Here is a 14251-nt window from a genome sequence, read left to right as displayed (position 1 = left end):
AGGAGGGCAGAGACATGACTGCCTTCATTGGAGTTCCTCAAACTTTGTCATTTACTCATCCCACAAATATTTAGAGATACATAGTGGTTCTAAACAGGAAGTGATAACACCCCTTTGGTAGGCTGTCCAACCGCTCTGGGGTGCCTGGGACTGAGGTAGACCACAATGCATGACTTTCAGTGCTACAACTGAAAGCGTTTGGGGAAGCTGGTCCTTTGATCACCCTACTTTAAGAGATGTTTGGAAATATGGGTGATTAGAAAATACTCCATGGATTGGCTGCCTGTTTTTGTAAATCAAGTTTTATTGGCAGACAGGCACATATATGTATGAATTATCTGTGTCTGCTTTTGCTCTGAAACAGCAGATTAAGTAAATGAGTCAGACAAACTATGTGGAGCACAAAACCAAAAATGTTTATAATCTAGCATTTACAGAAAAATTTTGCCAACCACTCTTGAAAAGGATGAGGAGCAACCCTGTTATTTAGTTCTAAAGAGGTCAGGGAAGATACAGAACCCACAGGGAGAGGGTCAATTCTACATAAATCCTACCCAACATATCAAAAGTGTTCCTTTTGGGAAACCCTGAGGATCTATTGTGTGTCTTGCCTGGTTATAGAAAGTGAAAAAAATTCTTGCCTACATGGGGCTCAAATTCATCTGGGGATGTGGAAATACAAGTCAAACAACAAATAATGATCAATAATCAATAATCAAAGAAGTGCTGAGGGATAAAATAAAATATCCTGATATATATCAACAGAATTTCTCAACTGTAGCACTACTTATATTTGGTGACAGACATTTCATTTTAATGGCAGCTGACCTATACAGTATAGTATGTTTGGCAGCAGTGTCCTTGGTCTCTATCCTCTAAATTCCAGTAGCAAACCCTTACCTACCATTTGTGATTCCCAAAATGTCTCCAGACATTGTCAAATATACCTGGGAGATAGAATCTCCCCAGTTGAGAATAACTGGATTAGAGAAAAACAATAAGAGGGACCACATTATATAATTTGATCATAAAAGTGATTTTAGACTGATACCTATCACAAGAAGTCAACCAGCAGAAGAACTGGGGCAAAAGTGTTACTGCCAAAAGGTGTAGCATTTGCAAAGCGTCTCAGGTTGAGACGAGCACAGAGGGAATTGGATATGGATGAGCAGATGCAGATGTGGAGGTGATGGGGCTGGAGGGTACATGGGGGCAGAGCCTGGCAGATATGAGACCTGGTTGCTGGTCTTGTCAGCACTGGTGAGGAAGAGAATCTTGGCCAGGAAGAGGCACACACAGAGGTGCAGGTGGAGGTCCATGTTGCGGTTGCAAATGGAATGACATAGCAGGAATGTGGCAATGGCCAAGGCGAGGCACACCAGGGAGATGGTCAGGCCCAATTGGCTAATGACATACAAGGAGTACTCCATCTGTCAGCAGGAAGATCCACAGTAGGCCTCAGAGATGGATCAACATCTCCCAGGAAGTAAAAAAAAATGACCCAGAACCCTGACCCAGACAGAGAGGGCTGAAGAACTTTTCTCCCCCTGACACTCAGAGTGAACAATCTAATGTTCATTATCATCCCTTGCCATCTATTGACACCCGGCACCACCCATTCCCACTCCTGTCATATGTCCCACCTCATGTATTGCAGGGACACGATATCTGCAGACTACATTTCCCAGAATCCCTTGGGGCTAAAGATGGGTCCAGGATGTAATTTAAGTTCTAAAAGGAGGTGTATTCATGTCATTTTTGAAGGCAGACAGGTGGAAGAGAGCAGGGAGACAGATACACTTTTCTGCAGCAGTTTTGGCAACCAGGTAGGACCAACACTCAAGAGATAGCTGTGGTTGGACTTCTCTTTTCAACTGTCCAGTTGCCAATTTCATGGAAATGGGGAAACATGGAAGAAACAGTTTCTGATCTCCAAATCACAGCTGTAGTGGGGTCACCTTGAAGCCAAAATCCAAGTCATTATCCACTGACTTCAAAATCTTCACTGTTTCACTGATGTTGTAAGCTACTGATTCCCTGTATTAAATCCCTTCCTGCTTGACATACCTGGAGTGGTTTCTGTTTCCTGAAGTGGACCTCAACTGATATGCAGATATCCAGAAATTCTCAGATTCTCAGAGAAGAATATGACAAGCTGAGTCCTTCACTATGCCATTGTCCATAATTAATATTTCAAATATATTTCAATGCTCTCTGGATGTTAAGGATATGTTGAAGATATGCCAGACACCATCTCATGGATTCCCCTCTATGATACTGGGACATAGTAGTTAAGAGAAAATACCTTACAGTGTTCTAATCCTGCCCCTACCACTCATGACTAGACAGCGTGCTTAGCCTCAGGCTCCTATGCTGTAACATAGGTTTTAAAAAAAAACTAAACATGGAGCCTAAATGATAAAGATTAGAGCAAATGGAAACTAAAGTCTCAGCACACAACAGGGGCTAGTGAATAGGATCTGTGATCAATATTGTACTTCTCATTTTATATATGAATTTCCAGGATTCACAACCAGACCGTGTATTCCTCAAGGGCAGAGGTATGTCATACCCTGTCCGGCGCCGCCCCGCCCCGCCTCGAGTCCTCGGTCGGCCGGCGATGGGGACCAGAGAGATAAGGGGAGAGAGGGTGCGGACAACGTCTTACCCGGAGCACTTGTGATCACTCAGGACTCGCGGTGGTAAAGCAGATAAACTTTTAATGGGACTAGGCAATCATCATCTTTACAGGTTCCACCCGGGGCGAGACACCTCGGGGGAGAACAACCTCGATGCGGCCGTCAGGTACGGCTCCTTGTGGGCTGTCTCCCCGAGCTTTGCCCGGGAACTTTCTTATAAACCTTGCGTGTATCCAATGGGCTAACGCCACGCACACAAGCATGATTGGTGAATACAGCGGGTGGTTACATACATCAGAAGCCGGAAGCAGGATGTGGGCGCCATCTTGGCACCACTCGATGGGCGGGGGGACTTTGGAGCAGGTTTACAGCGCATGCGCTATGCCCGTCCCGGGAGACGGCTCTCCACATCTCCCCCTTTATTATTTATATCGACCCAGTGTCCCCAGTGATGAGTGTGCTCCCGTGAACCCAGATGGCTCACAATTTGTTCCGGTGCTTTGGGGAGTCTGGACTAGGTCTCAGCCATTTAGCGGCGGAGCCTCTAGCACCGACCAGAATGCTCACCTCATATGGAGACAGGAGAGTCCGTGAGCTGGAAACAACATGACTCTCCCTGCAGTGCTTTGCCTTGCAACTGGGGGACAAAGGCGGGGGCAGGGATAGCATTAACCAGAGTCGGAGGCGTCACTAGGCGTCCCTATGCATTGGCTAGAGTCAAGTCTGGCCACAACTATGACTCTGCCTTAGGGACCTACCTGAGACAAAAATTATGACTGCTGGCGTCGCCCGTTATACCCGGGACATAGCTGCGCGCTTAGCTACAAACCTCGCTCCCGAGTGCCCCGCCCGAGGCGGCCAGGATGGGGTATGGCCATCAGAATGGTCGCTGTTGGGGGTATCAAAGGTGGAGGACATAGCCATCATAGTGGTAACACGGTACTGCCGCGCTTGAAACAGGCGTTCTAGCAAAGATTTAACAATGACTAATCCCACCAATAGTCCCACCATCAAGAGAATCCAATTAGTCAAATTGGGCCAAGAGAACCAAGAGGTGACTTGGTCCCACAGATTTTTTACAGTCTCGCCCAGTGTGGAAAGGTCGAAACTAACAGGCTTCAATTTCCTAATGTTCTCAAGTCCCTGAAGGCCGGAGGCTTGGTCCAATGGCCCAGGCCGTATATTCGTTGGCGTTTCTGACAGCTGCTCCCCGGCCTCCCCAGGTGATGCCACGGTTCCCACCAGTCTTTCCGGAACCCACACTGGTTGACGTCCTGGTTCCTGGGGAAAAACACAAACAGAGCCTCCGGCCCAGCCGAGCACCGGGTCAGGGCCTTTCCACTGTGACGTGGAGGGAGCGATATGGCCCTTAACAGTCTCCCATATAAGGACTAGAATCGGGTCCAAACAGACACCCGTTTGGCGCGCTCGGTCTATATCACGACCAAGTTTCATCCAAGAGGGCAGATTAAGGCTGCCAGAACAAGGAAACCAGGGGGCAAAAGTGGCCACATCATCAAGGAATCGTTGGAGAGAACTTTTCTTAACTGAGATACCCCGCTGCTTCAAAAGGGTCTTTAAGGGGGTTAATAGGGGTGAGCTTTCAGACTGCCCCATGCTTGCAGTCGGCACTATCTTGTAATCACTCGGAGAGCTCTTCCGAGTCCCCGGGGCTACCTGAACGCCCACGGGCCCTAGTCCTCACACGAAAAAAGGGGGTGCTTACCTTCTCGCGGTGATCAGTCGCGGAGGTCAAACCACGGATCCCGGGAGCACGTCTCCGTCGGGTCGAGGGGAACGCGAATGAGTTCCCCGTACGGGCCACCACTTGTCCGGCGCCGCCCCGCCCCGCCTCGAGTCCTCGGTCGGCCGGCGATGGGGACCAGAGAGATAAGGGGAGAGAGGGTGCGGACAACGTCTTACCCGGAGCACTTGTGATCACTCAGGACTCGCGGTGGTAAAGCAGATAAACTTTTAATGGGACTAGGCAATCATCATCTTTACAGGTTCCACCCGGGGCGAGACACCTCGGGGGAGAACAACCTCGATGCGGCCGTCAGGTACGGCTCCTTGTGGGCTGTCTCCCCGAGCTTTGCCCGGGAACTTTCTTATAAACCTTGCGTGTATCCAATGGGCTAACGCCACGCACACAAGCATGATTGGTGAATACAGCGGGTGGTTACATACATCAGAAGCCGGAAGCAGGATGTGGGCGCCATCTTGGCACCACTCGATGGGCGGGGGGACTTTGGAGCAGGTTTACAGCGCATGCGCTATGCCCGTCCCGGGAGACGGCTCTCCACAATACCCTGCTTCTGTCCCCATGATTCCCTCCCTTATTACCTAGCACCAAAATGTGCATATTCAGATGTTCGGTAAATATTTTCTCCCACTAGATTTGGGGCCAGACACTCGTGGAGCCACAGCACAGCCCATCAGTACTGACTGTGAGCTCCTCAGAAGCCATGATGATGGCCAGGTTCACCAAAAGCTGACAGCTGCAGACGGTGTGGGTCTTGGAAGCACTGAGGATCACGCAGCCTGAGGATGTCCACCTCCCACCCTGCACATCCGTGTCCCAGGAAATGCAGATGGGGCTCTCAAACTTCTGCTTTGGCTGGAATTTCAAAAATCCTGGTCATCTGAGAATCCTCCTCAAAAAGATTCAATGTCATCAAACTCAAGAAATGTTTTAGACAAGAAGGTGAGGTTTATGCTCTGTAAGGAATGGAGAAAATACTGGTATTTCTATTGGCAGTGATGGCCAATCTAACAGGGTGACCACACTATGGTTGTTATGGGAAAACACCTTTCATCAAATCCATGAAGAAACCTCCAACAGAGTCATTCATTTATTCCTTCATTCATTCAACATGAATTTATTAAGTACTAATATGTGCTTTGATCCACACTGTCCATGAGAAACTGGCAAACAGAACAAACATGGTCCCTCCCTCCAAGGAGAACATAGTGCAGAGGGACGAGAAACGTATTAAAAACAAATAAACAGAAATATTGCTAATAACAGTTATAAAATAATACTATGCCTTATGAATATGAAATAGGAATTTTAAATATATGCTATGTGTGCATTGGGGGAACTTGAAGACAATTGAAATATGGTATTTGTGAAATGAAAGATGTATAGGAGTTATCCAGATTAATAATGTTTACATGGGAGTACTGGGTGAAGGAAGGGAGTTTACAGCTGAAGGAACAGCATGTACAAATAACCTGAGGTGGGATGGAAACTGATACATTTTCAGAACTGAGTAAGGAAAGGATGGCTTGAGAGCAGAGAGATACAGGGAGAGAAAGAGAGAGAGAAGAGTAAGACCTATGAGATGAGTCTGGGCATGGGTTGCTTAGAATCAAATGTGTAAACTGATGGAGTATTCTCAAGGACATTCTATCAAGTTAATTTTAAAGACTTACCAGAAGTTTATCAGAAAAGAAAAACATTTGAAAAATATACAGAGGTGAGAAGATGGGTAATTTAAGAAAAATTTCTATGACTGGTTCGGTATTTTGGGAAGTGTTATAGAGAAGAGAAAATGGAATCAAGTCTCATTACTCCACATAGCAAATGTTCAGTTCATTAAAACAAAGGACTTGGGATTCCACATCTGTCTCCACCACTGGCATCGTCATAGCCAAAGTAATTATTCCACTAGCAATTGCTCCTGCATCCACCATACTTTAATCTAGCCTATATAGCTCCCACTGCTGAATGGAATAACAAAACATAGAAATAGGAGAGCTCATTCTTCTAGAGGTGGTTTGGAGAATGAAATTGACCTTCTAGAAATGTAGAAGATTCCAGCCTTGGTGGATCCCCATCCAAAACAGGATTTAAACCTACTGGGGCAGGTGAGTTCCCAGTGGATCATCAGGGGCCCAGTGGAGACTTCAACACAAACCTGGATGTTCTCCAGAGTGTAGATAACTGGACCTGAGAAGTTATCTTTATTCTCCCCAGACAAGATGCTGCTGATGATGCGAGAATTCATCTTCAGCTTCCTCTTGGAGTTGGTCAAGGGTGCCTGGAAGTCTTGGAAGAAGCTCTTATCTAAAGCAGACTCCATGCACTCATAGGAGAAAAAAGCCACCTTGGAAGTCTCTGTGCATTCCCCCAAATGAAAAGAAATGGGAAACATTTGCTAAGTAGTAATTATAGATGGCCCAATACACACACACACACACACACACACACACACACACACACACACACACACACACAAATACAAATACACAGTTTAACATCCCATGAACTTCACCGGTGGGATCTGAAAGCTGAAATACCAAAATATTCCCAGGAAGTGACTTTCACTAGAATCATGAAAATAATTCTGAGACAATATTTCCTGGCTCTCTGAACACATTTAAAAAGAAATTAGAGTTATGTATTTAAGGGAAAATCCAATGCAAGATTGGGAAATAATTTTGCCTCCCATGTTTATCATTATTCCTGTTCAGTCTCATTGTTGGGATTTCTCATTACTATCTGCCCTATAAATGTTATACTCTCTGAGATGTGTCCTAGACCTGATCCTTCCCCACACCCAACAGCCACCACTGTATCACTAAGGCTTTGTTCACCATCTCCAGGCTCAAAGTTTCCATGGACCTGCTGAAGGACCCACTGGAAGATCCTCCATCAAAATAAACTGAGCACTTCCTCTCAATAGAAATATAATGTAAGCCACATATACAATTTTAAATTTTCTAATTGGCACATTTTTTGTAGAACAAAGAAATAGATCTGGTGTATATTTTGCATTTACAATACATCTCAGAGACATTACAAGGACTCAATAGTTGCATGTTGCCCATGGCAACCATATTGGACAGCAGAGATGTAAATACTCCAGTGTCATGAGATTATTTATTTAATGATGACCTCCCTATCAGATGGAAAACTCCCTGAGGTCATGGCCATTTCTGACTCAACCATCATTTGTTCTCCAACATCTCTCAGAGTCATGGCACCTAGGAGGTGCTCAACAAATATTTGTTCATTGAATGTACCACAGCCATTCTCCTGGATCCTGGGAAGTGGAGTTGTACCTGAGGATCCAGATTCTTCTATAGTGGAACATCCAATCCTCATTTCGTCCCCTTTGGCTTTCAAATTAATGGATATATTCCCTTCAGTGCATTCTTCTTTGATGACTTTGCTTTCAATATCTAAAAGGATACATGGAGAATTTGCAAGAGGTCACCCAGAAAGTGACTCCTGAGTTTGATTTTTGTCCATTAAAGGTGCATATCCATAGTTGCAAGCAAAGGAAAGAATGGAAAGGCCAGTTCACCGTGGGACACCTCTTGAACCCTCTGATGAGTGATGGAGGATGATAGCACCAATGGAAAATAGTTGGAGCTTTAGAACTAAGCTCTCACATCTTAGGGAGGGAAACGGTATCAGGTAAAGATTGGATTGAAGTCAATGTAGTAGAATAAGATAGCATGTTGATATTCTGGCTACTACAAATTCAGAAAAGTTCTTCAAAGCCATAGGGAAAGGGAAGGAACAAGACCACAGCATGGGAAATGAGACTCACTCATCACAGTTGAATCTTGAACTTCCCAAGGGCAGAGCATGTAACTACCTCTTCATCCCCAGGGCCCTGCCTAGAGCCTAATGCAGCAGAAGGAGGGCTTAGAAATCTTCTCTTGGAAGTAGACATTCCTCAGCTATTCAAATATTCCCAATGGACCTACCTGCTAATCTGGAGGCAGGGTGCTTTGCTGTAACAGACCACACACTGGCACACTCTCCTTTCCACCTTCCTTGACAACTGGGCCAGGCCAATGGACAGGAACTAGCCACAGACTCCAAATGAGCTACACTAGGCCTACCTAGACCATCTGGCTCAGCCTGAGCCTCACACACACACACACACACCAAATAATGTTGGACAGAGCTCAGGTTCTGCCATTCACCAATTGTGTAAATGTGAGCAATGACTTAACCTCTCTTATCATCTGATATTTCACCTGTAAAATGGGAAAATTGCAGGAACAATCGCATTGGCTCTTCATGGCAATAATCATATAACAAGAACAAGCTTAAAAATACATAAGCCACAGAAGAAGATGGCAGCATAGAGAGGATGGAACAACTAATAAACAACCAGGAACAACAAGTAAATAATCTGGAATAACTGTGAGGGGACAAACGTGACTGTCCACTCATCATACGCCAACCTGAATTGGGAGGAATGCCCAAGATCGCACCATAAAGTCTCTAAGAAAAAACTGCAGACCCAAGCCGACAGCCCCCTCCCCCAATGGCCTAAACTGCAAAGCCTTGCAGTGCTAGAGAGCAGCATTCTCCCATCAAGCGAATATAGCTCAGCTGAGCTCCAACTGGGGTTTTAATTAACAAGTGTGGACTGCTCAGTACAAGCTATGAATCCCCAACAAGCAGACAGGGTCTTTTGGTGATGACTGACTTTGAAGAGCTGGATAGTAGCCACAGACTGGCCCTGAAGGGGGCTTTCTGTCCCTTTTTTGGTTCAGTGGAGAAAGCCTCAGCCATTTTCAGTTTCCAGTGCTCTGACCCAGACAAGGGTGGAGATAGCACAGGCAGAGAGTCTATCCAAATGCTAATGACCTCTCCCTAGTAGGGGGGGAGCTGTATCTTCCCTAAGAGGAAAGACGTGGGGCCCAGCTCTACTACCCACCCTCCATTTAGAAACAGAACCCAGAGCCTGGGGGAAAAAAGCTCCTTACACCTGTCTGGAGCTACAGGCTGAGAGGTGCCATCTGCTGGGCAGAAAAGCACAGTAACTTGAGGCCTCACAGGGTGTACCAATCTTCTAAGACACACCCTCAGGGAAATCTGATACTATTGCCTTCTTCTAAGACCTGTGCCTGTTCTGGTCTGGGAAAACCTGATTGGGGTAACCAAGGAAACTAGATGCCTAGACAACAGAAAACTGAATTGACATTAAGAAAAATGAAGTTATGGCCCAGTCAAAGAAACAAACTCACACTTCAACTGAGATACAGGAATTTAAACAACTAATGCTAAATCAATTCAAAAAGTTTAGGGAAGATATGGCAAAAGAGATGAAGTGTATAATGAAAACACTGGGCATACGTAAGGTAGAAATTGAAAGTTTGAAAAAACAACTGACAGAATCTAAGGAAATGAAAGGCACAATGTAAGAGATGAAAGGCACAATGGAAACATACAACAGCAGATCTCAAGAGGTAGAAGAAAACACTCAGGAACTGGAGAACAAGGCACCTGAAAGCCTACACACAAAAGAACAGATAGAGAAAAGAATGGAAAAATATAAGCAACATCTCCGGGAACTTAAGGACAAAATGAAATGCAGGAATGTATGTGTCATTGGTGTCCCAGAAGGAGAAGAGAAGGGAAAAGGGGCAGAAGCAATAATAGAGGAAATAATCAATGAAAATTTCCCATCTCTTATGAAAGACATAAAATTATGGATCCAAGAAGCACAGTGTACCCCAAACAGAATAGATCTGAATAGGCCTATGCCAAGACACTTAATAATCAGATTGTCAAACATCAAAGATAAAGAGAGAATTCTGAAAGCAGCAAGAGAAAAGCAATCCATCACATACAAAGGAAGCATGACAAGACTATGTGAGGATTCCTCAAAAGAAACCATGGAGGCAAGAAGGAAGTGGGGTGATATATTTAAGATAATGAAAGAGAAAAACCGCCAACCAAGAATCCTACATCTGGCAAAACTGGCCTTCAAATATGAGGGAGAGAAAAAAAAAATAACCAAAAATAAATAAATAAAAATAAAAACAAATATGAGGGAGAGCTTAAAATATTCTCTGACAGACAATGAAGGAGTTTGTGAACAATACACCTACTGTACAGGAAACACTGCAGGAAGCACTGCAGACAGAAAGGAAAAGACAGGAGTGAGAGGTTTGGAAAACAGTTTTGGGAGATAGTAGCACAACAATGTAAGTACACTGAACAAAGATGACTGTGAGTATGTTTGAAAGAGGAAGGTTAGGACCATGTGGGACACCAAAACGAAAGAGGAAAGATAAAGACTGGGACTGTATAACTCAGTGAAACCTAGGGTGCTCAACAGTTGTAATAAAAGGTACAAATATGTTTTTACATGAGGTAGAACAAAGGAATGTCAACATTGCAAGGTGCTAAAAAATAGGGTGGGATTGGGGGGAAAATACAGTCAATGCAAACTAGAGACTGTAATTAACAGAAAAAAATGAATATAAGCCAGATGATGCTTTGTTTATCTTCAAAACCTTCCAAAGCTCCCACCCCATCTTATTCCAAATATTATCCAAATTCCCAACATTTATCTACAAAATCCTTTCCTACTGCTCTCATCATCCCCCATTCCATTTCAGCCCGGTGACCTCTTCACTGATCCCTGAAATCACCTTGTGTTCGTTCCCTTGCTCTTCTCCCAGATATTTATATACCCCCTTCCTTCAGATGACTGTCCCAAAACAGCCTTATCAATGAAACTTCCCCTGAACACACTTTATTTAATAGCAAACCTCTCCCACTATCCTTACCCACTCTAACCCCTATTTTTCTCAATATAATTATGGCCACTTGGTATACCAGGTGTCTCTTTGATAGTTGCCTGAATCACCTCAGTGAAAGGTAAGATTTGTAAGGCAGATTTATTTACTACTGGTGGCAGTCCACCAAATACTGTACTTCCAACTCTTAGCTTTCCAGGCACTACTAGGATACAGCTATGTTCCAATTGTGGGGTGCTGCTAGAAAATGCCTAAGCACCCAGTATCCCCAAGTACTCACCAGTCAAGCATGCTGAGGATTGTAAGGCTAGAGCTGTATCAGTCAGGACAGCATCAGTCATGCAGCAGTAACAAATTACCCCCAAATCTCAGAGCCTTAAAGATATCTGTTTGTTTCTTATTATTGTCCATTGTAAGCTGGCTTGGGGCTCTGCTCTCTTTGTCCTCACTCTGGGACCAACACGTAGAGAACATCCATGATCTGTAATATTGCAAGTTACAGTAGCACAGGGGCAGAAAGCTCTAGATGTTTTCATTCATAATTCATTGGCCTTAAAAAGTCACAAGATCCCATGTAACTCCAAAGTATCCAGGAAGTACAGTCTTACCTTGGGCCCAGAAGGGAGAGCTAGAAATAGCTGAACATAGAAAATGATGATCATACCTTAACCCCTGGCCTATGGTAGGCAACCAACAAATATTTCTTAAATAAATTAATAACACACTTAGCACAGCACCTGGCATCCCCAAGTAACTCAATAGATGGGAAATGTTAACTTGATTAGACTTCCATGCTATGAGTTCTGGATTATGAAACAGTTGGAAAAATGATTAGGTGGGAAAGTCATAGAGAACAACATTGTCAAGGTCACTCCTCAGAAAAAGCAACAGGCATGACCTTGACATGAAAGATATGCCCTACCTAAATGTTCAGTCTGAATTGTCTGACTTTCATTCACTGATGGCTTCAGAAAAGCAGCCAACATGTTACTCTGCACACTCTCCAGCATGATGGTAGCCAGGGTAGATGTCACTTCCTTGATAAAGGTGGACCATGTATGTATTTGTTCAAGCACAGTGCCAAAGCTCTCAGTCATGTTCTGCAAGAAGAAAAAAAGCTTCCTTTCCTCTCATTCTCTTTCTCTCTGTAATCAGCTTAATAACAAGTGTCCTCTCCCTCTTATCAGGAAAATGGATTGGGAGTCTACACTCCTGCATAGTTAAAAGGTGCATCCAAAGTTCCATTGGAAATTCAACTTAATATAGCCTTTATGAAGTGGAACAAATTAGCACCTATAAGAGTGTAAATTCTGAATACCTTCAACCCAGCAACTTCCTTTCCAGAAATATTTTAAATTCTGTAAGGATATTGCCCATATATATTTGTTTCAGTATTCTTTGTGATAGGAAAAAGTGGGAAAGTCTCATTAAATATCCAACGGATTGATTTAATAAATTATGATGAAAATAAATCATGGAATAGTTTTGCAGAAGATATTTGGAAACCACATATCTGATAAGGTTTTACAATTGAGAATATATAAGGAACTCAACAATAAAAGGACAAGTTTTAAAATGGTCAAAAGACATGAACAGACATTTCTCCAAAGAGGGTATACAAACAGCTAAACAGCAATTTGACTTGTGGTTTTAATATGAGCATTTTAAGAGAAAGTGCCTATTTTAAAAAAAAACATTGAAACTTTAGAGTCTGAATTTATTACTGCTTGATTGATACGATTTATGATCTTGCAACCACCTAAAGATGTCATTTGTTGGATTTGTAAATTTTTCTCAATGAGTAATTAGGGTGATTGAATATTTATAAATATACCATAAATATTAGTTGAAATTAACTTTGTTTCTAAACAGGGCTAATCCTTTATGGAAATTGAATCTTAATAACCTATGAGTAAATAACTAATATGTTAAACTAAGGAATTAAGTTTAATTTAATTATAAATGAAAAGTTTTCTTATTTCCATACAAAAATAATCAGAATTATAAATCTAATAGCAAAATCCATAAGTACAACTTAGGGACTTAAGAAAAACTGTTTTGATAGCTAGAACTGCAATGACCTAGAAATCCCACACCAAGGTTTTTCCCTGGAGAAAAGAAATCTTAAGTTTCCATAAACACCTGTACATGAATCTCTAGAGCAATTCTATCACAATCCCCAAAAGCTGGAAAAAATCCACATGTCCTTCAAGAGCTGAAAGGATAAACATACTTGGGTCCATCCATACAATGGGATAATGCTCAGCAATAAAACAAAATGAAGTGCTGCTCCACCCTACAATGTGGATTAAACTTGAAAACATGATACTCAATGAAAGACACCAGTCACAACAGGACAATTATTGTATGATTCCGTTTTATTTGACATGCTGAGAATAGGGAAATCCATAGAGATAGAAATTAGACTAGTGGTTGCCAGGGGCTGAGAGAGGGGATAATGGGGAGTAGAGTAGGGTAGTGGTTGCCAGGGGCTGAGAGAGGGGATAATGGGGAGTAGAGTAGTGGTTGCCAGGGGCTTAAAGGGCAAAGGATTTCCTTTTGGGGTGATGGAATTGTTCTGGAAGTAGACACTGGTGATGGTGTCACAATATTAGGAATGTACTAAATGTCACTAATGGTAAATAATAATCATAATAGAGCTATCAATATACACATAATATGGATAAATCTCAAATGCATTATGCTGAGTGAAAGAAGCCAGACTCAGAAGGCTACATAGTGTGTGGTTGCATTTATATGATATTCTTGAAAAGACAGAACTATAGTGAGAGAGAGCAGTTTGGGGATTCACAGGAACTAGTGGATAATGGGGCAGCACAAGGGAGTGTTTTGGAATAATGGACCTATGCTATTTCCTGATTGTTGAGGTGGTTATGCAAATCTGCTCATGATAAAATTCACAGAACTGTACAACCAAAAAAGTCAATTTTACTGTATGTTGATTTTGAAAAGTTTACAGCTATGTTTAATTAAATGTTAACTCACATCCCATTAATTTTAAAGATGCTTTCTGCAACCAAATTGTCCCCCAACATGTTCAAAATTCAAACCATGATTAAGAAGATTCCATCATT

At 43.0% G+C, this 14251-nt stretch overlaps 1 protein-coding gene across 1 annotated transcript in view; it reads right to left on the bottom strand.

Moving 5' to 3' along the window:
* The window catches only part of LOC119525308 (adhesion G protein-coupled receptor E1-like), a 47117-nt gene that overhangs the window by 16184 nt on the left and 16682 nt on the right, over nt 1–14251 (bottom strand). Inside the window, exons 8-12 of the mRNA XM_037823996.1 lie at nt 12079–12256; nt 7707–7826; nt 6560–6759; nt 5086–5256; nt 1236–1430 (exon numbers count right to left, since the gene is read on the bottom strand). Coding sequence (XP_037679924.1) covers nt 1236–1430; nt 5086–5256; nt 6560–6759; nt 7707–7826; nt 12079–12256 — 864 coding nt within the window. The remainder of the gene's footprint in view (nt 1–1235; nt 1431–5085; nt 5257–6559; nt 6760–7706; nt 7827–12078; nt 12257–14251) is intronic.

This window comes from Choloepus didactylus (assembly GCF_015220235.1).
Source record: "Choloepus didactylus isolate mChoDid1 chromosome 25 unlocalized genomic scaffold, mChoDid1.pri SUPER_25_unloc1, whole genome shotgun sequence".
Classification (NCBI taxonomy): Eukaryota; Metazoa; Chordata; class Mammalia; order Pilosa; family Megalonychidae; genus Choloepus; species Choloepus didactylus.
The sequence above is the reverse complement of the archived record's forward strand: the minus strand, read 5'-3'. Positions and strand labels throughout refer to the sequence as shown.